Source organism: Danio aesculapii, chromosome 13, assembly GCF_903798145.1.
Source record: "Danio aesculapii chromosome 13, fDanAes4.1, whole genome shotgun sequence".
NCBI classification, from domain to species: Eukaryota; Metazoa; Chordata; class Actinopteri; order Cypriniformes; family Danionidae; genus Danio; species Danio aesculapii.
Genome location: NC_079447.1, coordinates 9,988,926 through 10,009,630, shown reverse-complemented (window position 1 = coordinate 10,009,630; position 20,705 = coordinate 9,988,926). Strand labels below are relative to the sequence as shown.

The window sequence follows — 20,705 nt, the reverse complement described above, 5'->3', positions numbered from 1 at the left end:
AATGATATTTGGTTTTTGGTCCTGAAAAAGTTTGGGCACCCCTGACCTAAGATGTTATTTTCTTAAGTCAATAGGTGCCATTAACCAGCATTCTTCAAAATATCTTTTTGTGTGTTCAACAGAAGGTAGAAAATCCTAGAACAGGGGTCACCAATCTCGTTCCTGGAGGTCCGGTGACCTGTAGGGTTTAGCTCCAACTTGCCTCAACACACCTGCCTGGGTGTTTCAAGTATACCTAGTAAGACCTTGATTAGCTTGTTTACTTGTGTTTGATTAGGGTTGGAGCTAAAATCTGCAGGACGCCGGACCTCCAGGAACAAGTTTGATGATCCCTGTCCTAGTTTTAAACCGAATGAATAATTAAGTATTTTTCATTTTGAGTGAACTATCCCTATTCAGTCAGTACCACAGATAAAATCAGTACATCAGAAGTTCCTGCAGCATCTTCTGAACAGATTTGTCTTTTCGTTATCTGACGCTTAACATAAGATACACAAGGTCTACACTTTTAAAAAGCCAGTCTTCGACAACCAAACAGCGAAAACAGGAAACCATAACCTGCCTTAATTTTGAAACCGGAAGGTGTACTCACACTAGCTCATTGATTCCTGTTGTCAACCTCACAGCGGTCTGGGTTTCGTCAGGTGTGACTTTTGGATATCTACATCTACTTTCTAGAATAATAAATACACTTATGCTCTAAAAATCTCATCGCAACTACTTTACAAGCATGTGGGTTGTATTCCAGACTTATTTGAACAACAGAAAAGGCCAGTTTACTAATGTTGATGTTTTTTATTTTTTGAAGCAAATGTTAAATAAGGTAGGTGGCACGGTGGCTCAGTGGTTAGGACTGTCGCCTTACAGCACGAAGATCACTGGTTTGAGTCCCGACTGGGCCAGTTGGCATTTTTGAGTTTGCATGTTCTCCCCGTGTTGGCGTGAGTTTCACAATCCAAAGACATGCACTATAGGTGAATTGGGTAAACAAAATTGACCTTAGTGTATGAGTATGTGTGTTAATGTGAAAGTGTATGGGTGTTTCCCAGTACTGGGTTGCAGCCAGAAGGGTGTCTGCTGTGTGAAACATATGCTGGATAGTTGGCGGTTCATTCCTCTGTGGCAGCCCCTGATAAATAAGGGACTAAGCTGAAGAAAAATTATTTAGGGTGAAAATGCTAACTGGTTAGCTTAATATTTCGACATTTCATATTAATATTAATATGAAACACAGTCCCTCCTCTGCTATCCAAAGCCAGGTCTCCTGATATGATGAATGCACACCTTGAAGATGACCATAGACGGTCTGAAAACCGCTCCAATTGGTCCACCGTTTTTATGTTGTTAAATTGAAAAAAAAAGGACTGGGTGTGTTTATATCACCCCAATATGACGGTCTGTACACTATATCTACACACATGTCTGTCCAAACAGCTTGAAAAGTAGATTTTTCACTTTTTACAATTGGAATGTGAAGAGAATGTTTCTGAAGACAATCACCTACTGCAGCTTTAAATGTTGCATCAATAAACCACAAAGACATTAAACTTTCAGCAGAACTTTTTTTTTTATTTGTATTTTTATAAAAAGAGATATAAGCAATTGTTTTTGACGTGTCATCAGAGCTACATATATGTTACATTTTTTATACAGTCACATGTTCAAATGTACAAACTGGTGCATTCATCGTCATATTTACAATGTGTATTTGCAATCATTCTCCATTCATATACAAAGCAAAGTTTTGGCACACTATGGCAGTGGATTTTACATGGAAGCTTCCTGTTTACAAGCTCTTTGCTTTTTTTTTTCTTTTGAAGGAACAGTTACACACTCACTCATACACCCACACATCCAATAAAGCAAATCAGTACAAAAGATAAAAATCTTTCATGAGTCTTCAGCTCCTTAAAGCCACAGGTGACGTAAGAGACGCAACTGTGTGATTATCACCAATGCAACATTCACCACAATAATCTGCACTCATTCTTCAAGAATGCTTGTAAAATAAGCTACAAATATGGTTAAAGCACCACACTCACCGCGAAAGGGTTTTAAAAAGCCCATCATTGCTCAGCAGGTTTGATGGCGAGTGTTTCGAGAACATTGCTTTTCCACTGATTCACAACGGTGAAGGTCCCAGGATAGAGCCTTTGTGGCATTATCAGCAGTTTTGAAGCTTTAAAACAAGCATGGTCGTAGAAATTCGAGGATCTGCTGGTTCGTCTGGTCAACCTCCAAATCTGGGACCAGCACCAGCATTGATTCAGTGACAAAGCGAGTACTTTGGCTGTTTGCATCGAGGAAGTACTTAAGAAGTGCTGAGTACTCCAAAACAGTAGAGCGTGAGGTATTAAAACATCCCTGAAGTCTAGAAGAGATACAGATTGGAAAAGAGACATGTTTAAGTGCAAATGAAGCCACGGTGCATCTCACAAACAAAGCTTGTGATGAACAGAGGTGTGTGCAGCTCGAATGGCATAAAAAGGACATCTTTGGACCCTCTTGATGAAATTTCCCTGTGATCACGCCAACTTGTGAAACACTCAGATTTTGCTTCTTGGCAAACAGATAAGGCATCCCACCGTAATCAAAGAGTCTGTTTGTCTTATTTTGAGTGGGTTTCTCCTCATCATCCTTGCAGAATGCTGGAAAAAGAGGGGCATGATGATGATTTGGAGGGGAGGGAAAGAAGCTCTAGGCATTCCTGGAGGAGGTGAATGTGACGTCTTTTATCCCAGTAAGTTGGGAGACTCCGGGATGGGGTCTGGAAAAAACAAAAGTAATACCTTTAGAAGGGGATCCTACTGTACAGTGTTCTTGGGATGTTAATTAATATTATTCATTTAGATTCACAGCTTTATCTGAATATTAGAATTGCCGGGGCCTGTTTTCGCTACTGTAAAGGGATTACTTTAAAGCACATGTATCAAACTCAGTTCGTGGAGGGTTGCAGCTCTGCACATTTTAACTCTGAATCTTTATTGTGATTGTACAAAATACAACAAAGTTTACATTTGCTCTTCCCTTCAGTGCAGTCCTTTTTGTCTAAAACAACAACAATAATATCCAGAGATAAAAAGGTAAAATGGCAACAATAATTATAGAAGTAGTATATTAGAATTGTGTATAATGTGCGTATAAAGTGGCAAGTGCAAGTCCAATTAAGTGCATATAAAGTGGCAAGTCCAACCCCAATTAAACGCACCTTTGGCCAATCCTATATAAATCGCCTTTAGGTGGTCCAAAATTCAGCCGCTAGGCTTCTTACTGGCATAATTAAGTGTGGACACATTACTCCTATCCTGTTCTCCCTAAATTGGATGCCGATATGTATTAGAATTGACTTAAAAAATTTGAACGTATGTTTTTAAGGTATTAAATGGCCTGGCTCCGACTTATCTTTCTAATCTTATCATTGTTCAAACATCTGGCAGATGTTTAATGTCATCAAACCAGAAAATGCTAGTACTCCCCAGATCCATATTGAAGAAAAAAGGAGATCGAGCTTTCTCTGTAGCAGGTTCTGAAATGTGGAACGCGCTCCTAGGTCCATTAGAACAATTTCTAATGAGTCTTTGTTCAGAAGGAAACTTAAACTACACCTCCAAGAAAGAGCTTTTAAATTGGGAGAAAATTAATCCTATTGTACCTATCTAGTGTCTTGTTATTTATCATTAGCTACGTTTCCATCCACCTATGTTTTGCGCATTTTGGATATGCGCATAAAAACGGTTGGTGGAAACGCCAAGATGCGCATACATTTTTAAAATTCTCATAAAAAACATATCAGCAAAACTGAGTAGGATAAACTTTTTATTAGATAAGAAAAGACGCACATAATCTATGATTGAAACAATTTTACTGAACAAATTCCATTATGCACATTAAAAAAGGCATGCGATTTGGTTATAAGAGATCACGTGATGATAAATATGTGTGATGAATTGCATTGAAATGTTGTTTTGGTCATTCTAAAACGCCTTAACTGTTTCAGTATTAGTGTTATTATATTATTAATGACCTCCAGAATCAAGATTATCTGTGATGCGCGTCTCACGCCTTCAAACGCCACCGTGCATTCACTGCGTGTCAGGATTGCCTTCTGAGTCATTTATTAAATGAAGAAAAGATTCACGCTGCTTCTCCTACCGCAGCAAATTCTGTTTTTACTGTTGATATTTGGTGGCAGATAATCAGGAAGTGACGATTTTGCTCGCTCTGACTCATTGGATGGACACACTGCTTTATTCACACGTCTTTTATGCGATAATCCAGTTTTGTGCATAGTCAATTCGCATTATGGGATGGAAACATAGCTGTTGATGCTGTGTGGTATGTTGGATATATTCTCTGTTGTTTTGTTCTCTGTCGCTCTCCTTTTGATCATTTGTTTTTAGGTTTGTACAGCCCAATGGTCAACAACTGTTGTTTTATTGCGCTTTATAAATAAATAAACTAAATTAGACTAAACTAAACACCTGATCCAACTAATTTAGTCATTCAGGCTTGTTTGAGACCTACAGGTAAGTGTGTTAAAGCAGGGTTGGAACTAAACTGTGCAGGGCTGTGGCCTTCCAGGAAATGAGTTTGACACCCCTGCTTTAAAGGGATGGTTCACCCAAAAACGAAACTGACCTTATCATTTTTATCCCTTGTGTGGTTTTAAATCACACAAACACAAAAGAAGATATTTTGAAGAATGCTGGTTGATGGCACCCATCGACATCCATAGTAGGAATAAAATTACTATGAAAGTCAATGGGTGGCAGCAACCAGCATTTTTCAAAATATCTTCTTTTGTGTTCAACAGAAGAAAGAAACTCAAGCAAGTTTTGAACAAGTAAATGGAGAGTACATTTTTTTTCATGAACTGTCCCTTCAAGCCTCCATGTAATATCTATGTGACTTGATTATGTAAAGTGTTTACATATGATAATAAGTTGTCTTGCCAGGCTGTGTGGGTGTTTTAAATTTAAATGTGGAGATGTCAATGTTTTTGCAGCTTAGTGTGAATGAATAGTGTGGGTGGGAGGTAGCGGAAGCTTTACATTAGGAAAATTAGCGTATGTTTAAATGTAGTAGTAGTTCTACGTCATTCAATAACAGTTTCAGCATTCATGCATTCAGCAAACACTTCGACTTCTACTGCATCTGATGTACACATTTCTATCGGGTTCTTTTATTTTCTGTAAAGGGAATCCATGATCTTGACATTCATTGTGCCATGTTTTACTTCAAAATTGCATCATGTTGTATGCATCATGCAAGTTGGGTTAGAATAACAATGACGAAATTATTAATCCTATTTACTTCCTCAAAAATAAGCATGTTTTATTCACTTTTTAAAGGACTCTGCCTTCAATTTATGCTTATTTACAGTAATTGTTTACTTAACTAACTGTATTACAGTAATGAGAATCCACATTTATAACAATGGTAAAGGGATACTTTATCATGAAATACATCACATTGGTTTTAAACAAATTATGTGTATTATATTATTCAAAATTTGGTTTTTCATAAAAAAAAATAAATTAATAATAAAAAAAAAATAAATAAATATATATATATATATATATATATATATATATATATATATATATATATATATATATATATATATATATATATTTTTTTTTTTTTTTTTTTTTTTTTTTTAATAATATATATATTAGGGTTGCCACGATTAGCTGCAATTCATCAGCCGACCGCTCGTATGTCAGCTTATAGACAAACCAGCTGATCGATGTGACTTTGAAATGCTCCAGTGTCCCTGTATGTGTGTTTACAATCAGTAAACTGCAGTTAGTTGGTGACCTGATGACCTTCATGGCTAATCACAGTCATTTCTGCTGAGCACGTGAACACAATGGCAAATCAGCACTGTTTAAGAGCAACACTCAAATGTTAGCAGGAAGTAGATGTTTTTAAAATTTCAGTATCGACTGGTACAGAATTCCAGTATAGTGACAACACTAAAATATAATATGAAATAATATGAAATTAAAAGAATTGAATATTTAACACAAAATATTCAGTTTCACTCCAACATAAATGACATTAAGGAAGTAAAGTGAGTTGGTAAATGTTGACGTTCGCTGTCTTGCTTATGAGCCTATGTAATGAAGAAACACATCAAAGTTGAAACTTGAAATTGAAACTTGAGTGGGTTTGGCTTGTGTATAACAAGGGGAATATTTTTTTTTTTACAAAATAATGTAATGTTAACATGTTAATAATACTCGGTTGGAAAAATTTAGTTATATTTAATGCATTTGCTACTTCCTTTTTGTTTATGTATTGCCTTTTGTTTAAGTAATACTTATTTATTTTATTCAAGTTCTAAAACAAAAATGAGATTTTCTAGATTATAATTTAAAATTTTGATTGTTTTCGTAAAACAATGAGGGAAAAAAATTGCAAATGTTTGTAATCTTTTAAGAAAATACAATAACCCCATAATATATAATATGAAATGGTAAGAATTTAATTCCCACCCTATATTTTTCACAAAATCACAAAAATATTTACTCCAACAAGTGACATTAAGAGATAGATTAGATTAGATAGATTAGACTAGATTCTTCTAGATCTAACTCAAAATTTGGTTTGTTTTCATAAAAAAACCAGGGGACAAATTGCAGATGTGTGTAATTTTTTAACAAAATACAATAATCCCACTATATATATATATATATATATATATATATATATATATATATATATATATATATATATATATATATATATATATATATATATATATATATATATATATATATATATATAGTTGAAGTCAGAATTATTAGCCCCCCTTTGAATTTTCTTTTCTTTTTTAAATATTTCCCAAATGATGTTTAACAGAGCAAGGAAATTTCCACAGTATGTCTGATAATATTTTTTCTTCTAAAGAAAAAAAAAGAATATATATATATATATATATATATATATATATATATATATATATATATATATATATATATATATATATATATATATATATATATATATATATATATATATATAGTGCTCAGTATATATAAGTACACCCCTCACAAATCTTTCTTTTAAATTAATATTTTTAATAGGAAGCTTTACAATATTATATGTGTGCATGTACATTAGATTAGTCAGAACTGAAGCTAAATCTGGAGCTTATCTAACAAAATAACACCCAAATTTATATGGTATAGAAAAATATTAAATACAAATTTAAAAAAGAGGAAAAATCAAGAAAAGCAAAAAATGAAATATTTTGTTGAAATTTTGTAGGTTGTAATTTATTTTGCAATATTTTGCTTGAATTTAATTGTATTATCTTTCAATTTCTTTATATTTGGTGACTAAAATATTATTTGAATAAATATATCTGTTTTGTTTAAATGCACCCAAATACTGTACATTGACTATATTCACTGAGAAATGGATGAAAATATTAACTTTTTTAATGGGGTGTACTCAATTATGCTAAACACTGTAATATGAAATTAATTCCCACCCTGTTTATTTGATCACAAAATGTTCTTTTTCACTCCAACATAAGTGACATTAAGGAAGTAAAGTGAGTTGGTAAATGTTGACGTTAGCTGTAATGCGTATGAGCCGATATAATGGAGAAACACACAAAAGCAGACGCTCATGCTAACACGTTCTCGGTTTCTCAGAATCTCAGAAGCAGAAATGCATGTTGTGAAATGAGGGAGAAAAAGAGGAAACTGACTTTCTGTAAATTCCGCTACGCTAAAGGTTACATAGAGGAGGCGTATGTCTGTCTGTGAGCTGGACTTCATGACATTCGCCCACATACTTTATCTGGATCTGCACATTTGTACGCACGTTTAAATTGTTCCTTGAAACCGAGTGGGTTTGGCTTGTGTATAACAAGGGGAAATTCAAGAAGAAGAAAAAAAGTCTCTTTGTGTGCAGTGTGTGTTTGTTGAAGACTGTAGTGTGTGTGTATATCTTTGTGTGTAGTGCTTCTCCAGATGTTTCTTGTCGCCTGTTTAGCAGTGACAAGCTTTAGTTATCGAGCCGTTGGATGACTGTGCGTGTGTGTGAGTGTGTGAGTGAGTGAGTGAGTGTGTTTCGTACCCTGTGCTGGGAAGAACAGTTCTCCTTGTATGTTTGGAGAGAATGGAGTTCCTGGTTCTGACAGGAGATGGTGTCCTGTTTCAGATGACTGCCTCATCATTATTTGGGATATTGTCCGCATTTTAGGTTCTGGAGAATCACCCAAAAACACTGGGTTCTCATGCGCCTGTGCTTCACTAGAGAGAAAAAGAAAGGAGTATAAATGCATTTGTATATTAGAGTCTCATGAAACTTGTAAAATACATGCTTAGAACATATTTTACCCCACAATCATACAAAAATAACTAATATTGAATCATGTTTTGCTTAAAAATGTTTAGCCTATTTGAGGACTATTTTTTGACATTTTCCATTCAATTTATAAATTATGATCATTATTCTTCTGTATAGAAATCATAAGCATTATAAAGAATTCTTATTATAAAAATTATGCAATGTAAATTGCACAATTATATACTACCTGACAAATATATATATACTACCTGACAAAAGTCTTGTCGCCTATCCAAGTTACAGCAAATAATAACTTGACTTCTAGTTGATCATTTGGTATCAGAAGTGGCTTATATAAAAAGGCAAAGGCCTCTAGATTACGCTCATTTTACATATGATCATGCCTTGATTTTTAATGATTTCATTAGGACAGTAAGGTCTGACTTTGCTCAGACAAAAGTCTTGTCACTTAACAGAAATAATATCCAGTAGTGAATATAAAGTCATGGTGCAGTGGAAAAAGAATAAATATTGTGTCTGACTCCCATGAGCTTGGGGGACTGCATCCATACATTTCTGCAATGACTCAAATAATTTATTAATAAAGTCATCTGGAATGGCAAAGAAAGCGCTCTTGCAGGACTCCCAGAGTTCATCAAGATTCTTTGGATTCATCTTCAATGCCTCCTCCTTCACCTTACCCCAAACATGCTCATTAATGTTCATGTGTGGTGACTGGGCTGGCCAATCCTGCACCTTGACCTTTAGGAGCTTTGATGTGGAGGCTGAAGTATGAGAAGGAGCGCTATCTGCTGAAGAATTGACCCTCTCCTGTAGTTTGTAATGTAATGGGCAGCACAAATGTCTTGATACCTCAGGCTGTTGATGTTGCCATCCACTCTGCAGATCTCTCACACACCCCATACTAAATGTAACCCTAAACCATAATTTTTCTTTCACCAAACTTGACTGATTTCTGTGAGAATCTTGGGTCCATGCGGGTTCTAATAGGTCTTCTGCAGTATTTCTGATGATTGGGATGCAGTTCAACAGATAATTCTACTTTCTGCCACTTTTCCAAATGATCAACTAGAAGTCAAGCGATTATTTGTTGCTCTTACAACTGGGATCAACAACACACACACACACACACACACACACACACACACACACACACACACACACACACACACACACACACATATATATATATGTATATATATATATATATATATATATATATATATATATATATATATATATATATATATATATATATGTGTGTAATTTGTAAGTTATAATTAGGGTATTTGCTGTACTGCTTTTGTTTATTTACAGTAATTATTTTATTTTATTCAGGATTTATGATGATTTATATCTAAAACAAAAATGAGATTTTTTTTGGGATGCATTTCAGTAATAAGAATTTAGAAGTAAAATATACTTAATTATTTTAAAAATGGTGCTACTAAAACAATCATATTTGCTTTGTTCTTATCTTTATGTTAACTCTCATTACTTTTTTTTTATTGATATCAATTTTGGCATCAATTGCAATTGGGTTAAATGTAGCTGAATGTACTTTGTCTGTTTGGAAACTCACCTGTCCATTCGCACCAGTTCGTGTGCACCTGGTAAAAACAGGAAGAGGAAATGGTTCATAGTGAGAAAGGAAATGCAGTCTCTTTAAAAGAATGAGTGCAGCTACTGTACTCCCATTCTGCAGGCTGTGTAGCACACTCGCAAACACAATATAGGTCAGCGTAAATGTGTGAGCAGTGCATGACTAACTGTGTGTGTGTGTCTGTGTGTGTACTCACGTCTGTGTCGCTCTACTGTTTGTCTCTGTCTGTAAACCAGCATCAGAATTAGCGGGAGGCACAGAACAAAAGCAACACAGGCTGCGATAGCCAGACCTTCAGCCACAGAGTCTGAAAGACAATCACAAAGACATTACTGGTGGAAAAGAGACATGAAATTGTCTATCAGCCTAAAATGACACTTAGGGGACAATTACATGACATTGTTTTAACTAAAAACTGATGGATTTAAAGGGGTGGTCCACCACAATATCCTATTGTAAACTTTAGGTGATGTGTAATGTAGCTGTGTGAACATAAACAACATCTCAATGTAATATGCTCAAAGTTCAGTGCAAAGGGAGACATTGGCTTTTACAGAGTTAACTTAGCAAAACCTACCGTAAACGAATTTGGGGACTACAAAAAAAATACATCTAGGCTAGTGAGATCACAAGCGTTTAAGGTTACACGCATTCTCCATGAGCATACACCCTGCGCTCCATGCGCATTCCAAAGAACATGACACAAAGAGAGAAGTGCTTACAGTTTATTTTAATTATGTTCCAGAGAATTATAAAAATATATAGCTAGCATTTGACAAAGGACAGCTTCCAAAATCTCTCCCAGTTCAGTGCTGGATTTGGCTAAAATCTCCATAATACCATAATAGAAGAAGCTGTGGATTGTGAACCACAACCTGTAAGTATTTTTATTTGTTAAAATTTATCAATTTCATGCACAGTTTCTAGCGTTAAAGTTACTGTTGTAGGAAGGACGTAAACAAGGATGTAAACAACAAGAAATACTGTTTGGCACCGCTAACAATTTAGCTTCAAATTCATATTTATCAGTCAAACCGCTGTAAACACCCACAATCTTCACCAGCGCTGCAGTGTCTCTCTCTGCGGATGCTTTCAGTGTATCTCTATGTGGCCGTACGTTCAACATCTCAAATAAAGAACTCACAAAAGATATGAGAACGTTTCATATTACACATGCTTATTCCGAATATATATGTGAAAGACACTTGTCAGATTTTATTTTAGAGAGCAGGCGTGAGGCTCAGCTTTGTGCTCTCATTTTCTGTCCGATTCAGCTACTGTTTACACAGCGCAAAAGAACGTGCTTGTAGGGGCGTGACATGGTGACTTGAAGGCAATCTGCGAATCACAGCACATTATGTTAGCTGACCAATCAGAGCCTCTTGAGGGCGCGCCTTTCGAAGGAACTAGAAAATATTACTGTCGTTTTCATGTTAGCTGAGTAGCTGTATATAAGCTTGTAATATTTTCAAAGTATGATATATGAAAAAATAACGTGATTTTTTACAAATGAAGCATGAGCACACATTGCTTTGCATCTTATAAACACAACTAAACCTTAAAGTACACTCTGGACCACCCCTTTAAATACCTTTTCAGTCATTTTCAGTCAATCAGTCATTTCCATTAATTGTCTAAAAAGACAATGAAAACAGTGGAAACATGTTCAGTTTGTAGACATGAAGGTACTTGAAAAGCTAAATAACTATTACAGACTACAGGACTAGCACTTTAGGATGTTCTTTGCGGATCAGCAGAATCTTCTAGTACGTTATTATTGTGTAAACATTCTGGTAAAGTCAGTCTAAAACAATGCATCAATTATGTTGCATTAGATGGCAAATTATACACACACACATACATCAGATATACAGTTGAAGTCAGAATTGTTAACCCCCCTGTTTATTTTTTCCCCAATTTTTAAAGATTTTTTTTCTACAGATTTCTGCACACAATAGTCTTAATAACTCATCTCTAATAACTGAATTATTTTATCTTTGCCATGATGACAGTACAGAATATTTTACTAGATATTTTTCAAGATACTAGTATTCAGCTTAAAGTGACATTTAAAGGCTTAACTAGGTTAATTAGGTTAACTAGGCAGGTTAGGGTAATTAGGCAAGTTATTGTATAACGATGGTTTGCTCTGTAGACTGTCGAAAGCAAATATAGCTTAAAGGGGCTAATAATATTGACCTTAAAATGGTGTTTAAAAAATTAAAAACTGCTTTTATTCTAGCCGAAATAAAACAAATAAGACTTTCTTCAGAAGAAAAACTATTATCAGACATACTGTGAAAATTTCCTTGCTCTGTTAAACATAATTTGGGAAATATTTAAAAAAAAAAATAAAAAATTCAAAGGAGGGCTAATAATTCTGACTTTAACTTCAATCTTTAATCCAGAGCATTTTATTTCATTTCAGTTTGTGTGTGTTTTAGAAAATTCAGAGTAAATTCACTAAACAGTCGACCCCATTTGTGTGCAGTATTTCAATAAAAAAAATGTCAAATACAGTTCTTGTAGGTACTAAATGCACTTCAATAACATTTGGGTATTTCAAAAATTCAATTCAATTATTCTGCTCCGGTTTCCCACCACAAGTCCAAAGACATGCGTTACAGGTGTATTGGGTAAGCTAAATTGTCTGTAGTGTATGTGAGTGCATGGGTGTTTCCCAGTGATGGGTTGCATTAATAAAGGGACTAAGCCAAAAAGAAAATGAATGAATGAATGAAAAAAATCATTCTTGTTAAAGGTATAGTTCTCCTAAAAATGCTCACACATTTACTCACACTCAAGTAGTTCCAAACCAGTATCATTTTCTTTTTATACAGACCAAAGAAGATATTTTGAAGAATGTTGGTGCCAGTTGCCATTGACTTTCATAATAGGAAAAACTGTTGTGTAAATCAATAATTACCAGTTTCCAACATTCATTAAATCATGTTTTAAGCTTAACAGAAGATCCAAAGACATTTTGGTGAGTAATTAAGACTGAATTTTATTGACCATTGAGCGACCTTTCCCTTTAACACAAACATATCTATAACTAGGAGGAACTCATTATACATCCGTCTCAATGTCAAACCTATTTGTGAACTTCTGGGGAACTTTAGTTGAGCAAAGAATAAAGTTTAGTTCTGAAAATAGCTGTAGAATGATTTGTTTGTAGAGCTTGGCTCCGTAGAATTTGTGTGTGTGTGTTTGTGTGGGACGTGCGTACAAATACTCTTTAGCACCTTTTAATCATCTGTCTGGTGTTAAACTTACCATCTGAAGCAGTGTGAGAATATTCCAAACATTTCAGACTCCCATTATAAGCATTTGCGGGTACTGTGGAAACACGTAACATTAAGATCATGCATGTACAGATACATGAATGTCATATCTGAACTCTCTGACTTGCTTACTTGGCACCACAGTGAGGTACATGAAGTCATGGGCGTCCTGCTCCTTGTGCTTGCCATGGAGGTCCAGAAGCCAGCAGCAGTATTTGCCCTGGTCCGCATGCCTGACATTCTTTAATGAGACTGAGAAGACCTTGTCTCCACTGGAGTATTCCACTCCCAGAGAGCGGTTGGTGTGATTGGCCTTGCGCGGATGTGCTCCCTTCTGGCAGTGGTCTTGTGAGCGAGGTGTGTAGAGCCAGGTAGTCCAGAACGTGTCCTGCGGGTAAGCCTTGGACCCGGACGGAACACACTTCAGAATGACATCTGCACCTTCGGGACACTCGTAGGTCCGATGGGGCACAGAGACTCTGAGAGAGTGATGATCACCACTCGCTGGTGAAAAAAAAAGAGAGAATTTTAGATGTAAATAAAACACTTCAAAGATGATTTGTGTAAAGTTTCATTCTTTTGGAATACTAAAATCTCCATCTCTTAAAACGTAACATGTTAAATGTATAGATTAAAAATTTGACCAACATTTTGAATTTGACCTTTAATTTGAATTTCAATGCCCATCCATCCATCTATCTTCCTTCCACTGCTTGCTCAAACTACTTATTTTACAACACAATTCTTGACTTTTTTGGGGGGACAACTTAATTGTTTTATGTTCAATCCACTTACATTTTTAAAAACAATTAAGTTATGATGGAATTATGTTGAACCCAGCATTTTTTCTATCCATCCATCTATCTATCCTATTCCTCTATCAAATTGCTTATCATTCCTTATTCCATCCATCTGTCCTATTTCTCTATCCAATTGCTTATCATTCCATCCATCCATTCATCCATCCATCCATCCATCCATCCTTTTCCTCTATCCAATTGCTTATCATTCCATAATCCATCCATCCACCCATTCATCCTATTCATCTATCCAATTGCTTATCATTCCATCCATCCATCCATCCTATTCCTTTATCCAATTGTTTATTATTCCACCATCAATCCATCGATCCATCCATCAATCTATCCATCCTATTCCTCTATCCAATTGCTTATCATACCATCATCCATCCATCTATCCATCCTATTCCTCTATTCAATTGCTTATCCATTCATCCATCGATCCATCCATTCATCCATCCATTCAATTCCTTTATCCAAATGCTTATCATTTCATCATCCATCCATCCATCCATACTATTCCTCTACCCTATTGCTTATCATTCCATCACCCATCCATCTATCCATCCATCATATTCTTCTATCGGATTGCTTTTTATTCTGTCATCCATCCATCCATCCATCCTATTCCTCTATCCAATTGCTTATCTTTTTATCACCCATCCATCCCTGCATCCACCAATCCTATTCCTCTATTCAATTGCTTATCATTCCATCCATCCTATTCCTCTATCCAATTCCTTATCTTTCCATCACCCATCCATCCCTGCATCCACCAATCCTATTCCTCTATCCAATTGCTTATCATTCTACCATCCATCCATCCATCCATCCATCCTATTCCTCTATCCAATTGCTTATCATTCCATCACTCATCCATCTTTCCATCAATCCTATTGCTTTATCCAATTGCTTTTCATTCTATGTATCATCCATCCATCCATCCATCCTATTTCTCTATCCAATTGCTTATCATTCCATCAACCATCCATCCATCCATCCATCCTATTCCTCTATCCAATTGCTTATCATTCTACCATCCATCCATCCCTCCATCCAATTGCTTATCCATCCATCTATCCATCAGTTCATCCATCCATCAATTCATCCATCAATTCATCCATCCATCCATCCATCAACATACAGCCATCGACATACAGCCATGTCCATATTTGACAAAGTGAACTTCTTGAACCCTCGAGCTGCTCATTTCCTTATAGAGTGTGTTCTTTTGTCAATGTGTGAAGTTCAGTCAGCTAACCACATGTGCACCTCTGCACAGCTATCAGAGGTTGTTTACTACAGTTCTGTGTTTGTGGCAAGGCTTTAGCTGGCTTGAATCTTTATCTTAACAATGTCACATTTATCTTAAAGAAGTCTGTCTAAATTGAAGCCACAGTTTATAAGTGTATAATTAAAACATAATGTGTTAGATATTTAATTTTTAGAGCATTTTTGTAATAAAACAACATTTTCAGACATGTTAATATACAGTTTTAGGCCACACTATACCGGTGTTTTTGGTATTTGGTGGAATAACCCAGATTTTTATTTACAACAGATGAAAACACTTGTCTGATATATATTTTGACAAAATGTAGTGTTGTAGGAGAGAAAAAAAAATCACCGGCTGCTATTGTTTCTTATTCATGAATGTGTTTGTATGTGCACACATTCATTCGAGTCTTATTATGAGTTTGTGTGAGTATTTGGAAAAGGGTGGCACACCGAGTGCATTGTTTCCTATCCTGTAATAGACAAAACAGACCTACACCCCTAATCACACACAAACACTATGAGCCAGAGCTGCATGCTGTTCTGCAAAACAAATGAAATGGGAAAAACCCAGATTTCTCATGAATGGATACATATTTCCTATATTTATGAATGATGGACCCAAATATTGACTGCTTGAATGCACGACTGCTTGTCAGGCTATGCCACCCACTACTTATCACTTTAAAAGTGTATGTGCGTATCTTCCCTTAATGTGTGACATTTTTAAGATGAGTGACTTAAATGTGTATGTACTGTGCTTGCATTAAATGTGTGTGACAGGAAGAGCAATAGGAAACGGCGTCTGTGTGATAAAGTGCAGCTCAGGGCGGTGTGTCCATTCCTGTCTCTCATAGACAATACAGTTCAAACCCCTCCTGCTCTATTATTCCCTATAAACCTCATCCGTCCTCATGGTCCCAATCAGTGCTTATAATTATCCGGTCCAAGGCTCCATTTCCCACCCCGTGAAATCCTGTGCTGGGATTTTTGCCCCAGGAGCTGCCTGACGACGGATCTGCATGTCTTTGTTATGACTGGATGATATATATATATATATATATATATATATATATATATATATATATATATATATATATATATATATATATATATATATACATAAATCAAAACAACATAAGCTTAGTCCAAATTGATTGCTGAATGATTTGAAAGTGTCAATGTAACATAACTTGGATAAAGTCCAAAGCATTCGCAGACTCAAAGCTGAGCGAAATTATAATGAAATACTCTTTGCCTGGGGGTTTCTGTCTGAACATGTGTTTATCTGTGTGTTTTTGTTACCTCAAACATGGACAACAGATATATTTGCACTCAAAGATTTAAACTAAAAATGAAAACTTTTGTTTTGGTGGGCTGAATATATTTACTTTTAAAAGTCAGCATAATCTTATAATTGTGTAAGTGCTGACATCATGCACAGCACAACTAAAACAACAATCTGTGGATTACAGTGCTGTGTTTTTCAGATTATTGTGATGGAGATTGGTTTGACGGTATTATTATCTGTAGAAACTCTTTTTGAGATAAATTGCCACATGACTTGTTCATATTACAAAGAAATGACTCCAAAGGTAAACGAAAAAGCTGTGGTGAATCTTAAAACAATACTTTGAACGACATTTGAGGGCTTTGATAGACTAATATTAATTACCAGTCATTCAGAACACTCAGAAATAAAGGTACAACTGGGAATGGTGTCTTTTAAAAATGTAGTTTTGTACTTTTATGTTAACGTGTATACTTTAGAGGCTAATATATACCTTTAAAGTACAGTACCAGTATAAGTGTACTTTTTTTGTACCTTCTCTTATCTGTTGTGTTATATGACAATGAAACATTATTCATTCATTAATTAGTCTTCAGCTTAGTCTCTTTATTCATCAAGGGTCGCCACAGCGGAAAGAACCACCAATTTATCCTTATGTTTTACACAGCGAATGCCCCTCCAGCTGCAACCCAGTACTGGGAAACATCCATATAGATTCATTCACACACATACACTACAGCCAATTTAGTTTATTCAATTCAGCTCTAGCGCATGTCTTTGGCCTGTGGGGGAAACCGGAGCACCCGAAGGAAACCCACACGAACACAGGGAGAACATGCAAACTCCACACAGAAATGCCAACTGACCCAGCTGGGACTCGAACTAGTGACCTTCATGCTGTGAGGCGACAGTGCTAACCACTGAGCCACCGTGTTGCCCTATTTAAACATTATTTCACTCATTATTTGACAGTTATTTACACAAAATTCATTTAAAATAAAGTACATGCTTTACACTGTAAAAATTCTGTGTTGTCATAACCCAACATTGGGTCAAATATGGACAAACCCACCTCCCCAAAAAAGAGCAATTTTAAATTAATTTGTCCATATTTAATTTGACCTAACTTTCGGCTATAACAACCCAGCAATTCTAGAGCATACTTGCATTTAATATGCTATTTAGTGGTTTTCTCAATTTATTATCCTTATCATATTAGGCAATAATACAAGTTCAGAAAAACACAAGTGATAACATGCATTTTACATTTACACTCTTTAAATAAAGGTAGAACCCCTTTACAGCCCCTTCTACACATGTTATGATCTCATTTCTCACTATGGTTGTTTGTGTAAGAGGCTCATTAAGAAGTGCTAATGAAAGCCATAGGGGTCCGAGAACCCCCTCCCATACAAAGATTGCATGACTGTGAGGGACTGTCCCGTTTCAACTGAAACCGCTTACTAATCAGTATCTGCCCACAAAAACAGAAGTTCCCTCAACCATATGCAATAAACATTTAGCAACAGACTACAGAAGAAAATCTAATTCAGTTTTGTGGCATTGTGCATATAATATGCAGATCATGAAAAAAAAGTGTACAGAGTTCTCAGTAATGGCGGCTGTTGCTTCATCCTTCCTCGATGTTATTTTTCTCTTAGTTTTCACTTAATCAGCTTCTAGTTCTGACTGAGGGGATGTTGTGTAGCCTCTCATGGGGACTTGCAAACCCAGGGGGTCTGGAATGTAAATCCCCATGCAATATCCACAGACTTCCAGTCTTCCTTCATCCCATCTTTCTGTCTCTCTCTGTTAGATACTAGGCCTGAGAAATCAGTATGTTAAGATGTAACCTTTTTTTTCTTATAAAATCACACCTCCGCACTTTGATAAGGAAGTAGGTCTGGCATCAGATCGATACCCCCTGCTATGACAAACTGATCCGACGGATATGCTACTTCACTTTAATAGTTTTTCCTGTAAACAAGTCTCAAACACACTGACACTTCCTGAAGACCCACATCTACAACATCTAATATCGACTGCCTTTAAACCAACTCTGGAAACAATCAATACTAGCTAAATGATGAACCAGCCGTTATAATATACATTTAAAACAACTTACAGGTGTTACGAATATATGATGTAAAAAATGCAGGGTTCCGCACAATTCATTCATGTTGTCCCAACACACATAGATTAAGTTAACAACTTTAAGTGGATTGAAAATAAAAAATTAAGTTGTGCCAAAAAAAATCCAAGAATTGTGTTGATTCAGCTCATTTTAAATAAGCAGCAAATATATTTGTTTAGTGTAGATATTCTGTCTTAAAAGTGATTAGTTACTTAAAGCGAGTAAACCAATTGTCTTACAAGCAAGTTGACTTTACAAAATAATGTAAGTAAACCCATTGAAACTTAGAACTGTTAAGCTCACTTAATTTGTATAATTATGTAAATTGTACTCACTTTTTAAAAAAAAATAAACTTATCACTTTTTTCCCCAATATACCTTTATCAAATTAGTTTTTTCTAGCTTTTCTGTATCTAGCAGAATGACATACAGTAAAATAAATCTGCTTTTCCAGACTTCAGTGTGTCTTCTAAATTCAATACAGGCTATAATTATAAATTTTATAAACTTAATGAAGCACTAAATATGTAATATTGTAGTAATTACAGTAATTATTTGAAAACAAATGTACTAAAATAGCCTGACACTGTAAAAAAGGGATTGGATAACTTTTAAAAAGTGAGTTCAATTAGCATAAATATAAAAACGAAGTCAACTTAACAGTTGCAAGTTACAATGGGTTTACTTAAACTGTCTCTGTGAAGTCAACGTGTTGCTTTTAAGGCAATTGTTTTACTCGCTATAAGTAACTAATCACTTTTTACAGTGTAACATGTTTTCAATCGATGGTTATAAAAAGTCATGACTTCTGACAGAAGTCAAAGTTTAAAATGTGCCTTATGATTAGGTGCGCTATGTTTTTCAACTTTTTTGAACTCTTCATCATCTTCTAAATTCGGGTCAAGATATCAACATCGTCGTGCAAATACTTAAAGGTTGGTTTTGAGTGAATATTAAAGTAGGAAATCTACTAGTGGCCAAGTTTAGATAATGAATATTAATCAGGCACCGTCGACATGCAGCGTTCAATCTACTGAATAATAAACAAGCAGAGTCGAGGATTCGTTAGCTGTCGAACGCCCACATACTACAGCCTACAATGCAACCAATCAGCTAAGTTTTCAAATTAAATCGCACTTTATGTGATTAATATTTATGATCCTAACAAAAACACGTCAAATTCACTTGTAGATTTAACGGACGAGGCGGTTTAAACGCAGAGACGGGACATAGCTAGCCTACCAAAACTCTTCTTGTCATCGTGACTGTCATAATCTATTTGAACCTGACTAAAAGACAGCAGAAATTAAACGCAGCGACTGAAGGAAATGTCAGTGAATAAGAGTGTTGTAAGATAAATCTGTAATATGTATCTGATGACGGTCTTTTTTGTAGAAGTTAATAGCTGGTTGTAAAACAAGTTGATGCACGCACGATTAGCCTTGAGGACTTGTTTACATGTAGATAAATAGTACGGGGGAATGTAAAGAACGAGGAGCTTATTAAAACGCAAATGTCTAAAACTCGACGCAACAGCCAGATGCGTCACTTTCATGCTTATACACGCAGACAGAGCAGCTATTAAAAAACAAACGCGTCTAGTCCATTAATAAAGTTCACAGCAGATTTACCTTGAATCGCAGTAAACACATGAAAGCAGAGCAACACAGCCCGAAATACATCCATCAGTCCTGATCTCCTATCACGTCCACAAAACTCTTGAAATATCTTCGGTTTACGTCCAAAGTCCTCTACAGTTTAAGACATAAATCTTATACAGTCTTCCTCTTTTTCTCGTCAGTTGTGAACTGCTCTTACTGTAAGTTACTGCTCTGAATCATTTCACAAGTGACCCACAAAACAAGCAGCTCTAGTTTAGTCTCTCTCTGTCTCTCCTCCCTTTAAAGCACTCCTCCCACTGAAGACTACAACTTCATGTATAGCTTTTCCCTTTAATAATGTCATTTGCTGATTTTTAAATTGACAAACG

At 35.6% G+C, this 20,705-nt stretch overlaps 2 protein-coding genes across 2 annotated transcripts in view; one reads left to right on the top strand and one right to left on the bottom strand.

Annotated features, from left to right (window-relative positions):
* cdh23 (cadherin-related 23) overlaps positions 1–20,705 on the top strand; it is a 475,220-nt gene that overhangs the window by 394,977 nt on the left and 59,538 nt on the right. The gene's annotated exons all lie outside the window — the stretch shown is intronic.
* Positions 1,549–20,586, bottom strand: vsir (V-set immunoregulatory receptor). The gene is made up of 7 exons (XM_056470461.1): positions 20,347–20,586; positions 13,348–13,719; positions 13,208–13,270; positions 10,128–10,238; positions 9,911–9,938; positions 8,095–8,270; positions 1,549–2,767 (listed from the first exon to the last, which is right to left on the bottom strand). The coding sequence occupies exons 1-7, from the start codon at positions 20,399–20,401 to the stop codon at positions 2,733–2,735; spliced, it is 840 nt and encodes a 279-aa protein (XP_056326436.1). The 5' UTR covers positions 20,402–20,586; the 3' UTR covers positions 1,549–2,732.

Coding starts and splice junctions, on each gene's coding strand:
- vsir (XM_056470461.1), bottom strand. CDS start 20,401: ATGGATGTATTTCGGGCTGTGTTGCTCTGCTTTCATGTGTTTACTGCG. Junction 8,271..9,910: donor GAACTGGTGCGAATGGACAG/GTGAGTTTCCAA, acceptor TTTTCTCTCTAG/TGAAGCACAGGCGCATGAGA. Junction 2,768..8,094: donor ACTGTTCTTCCCAGCACAGG/GTACGAAACACA, acceptor TGTTTTTTCCAG/ACCCCATCCCGGAGTCTCCC.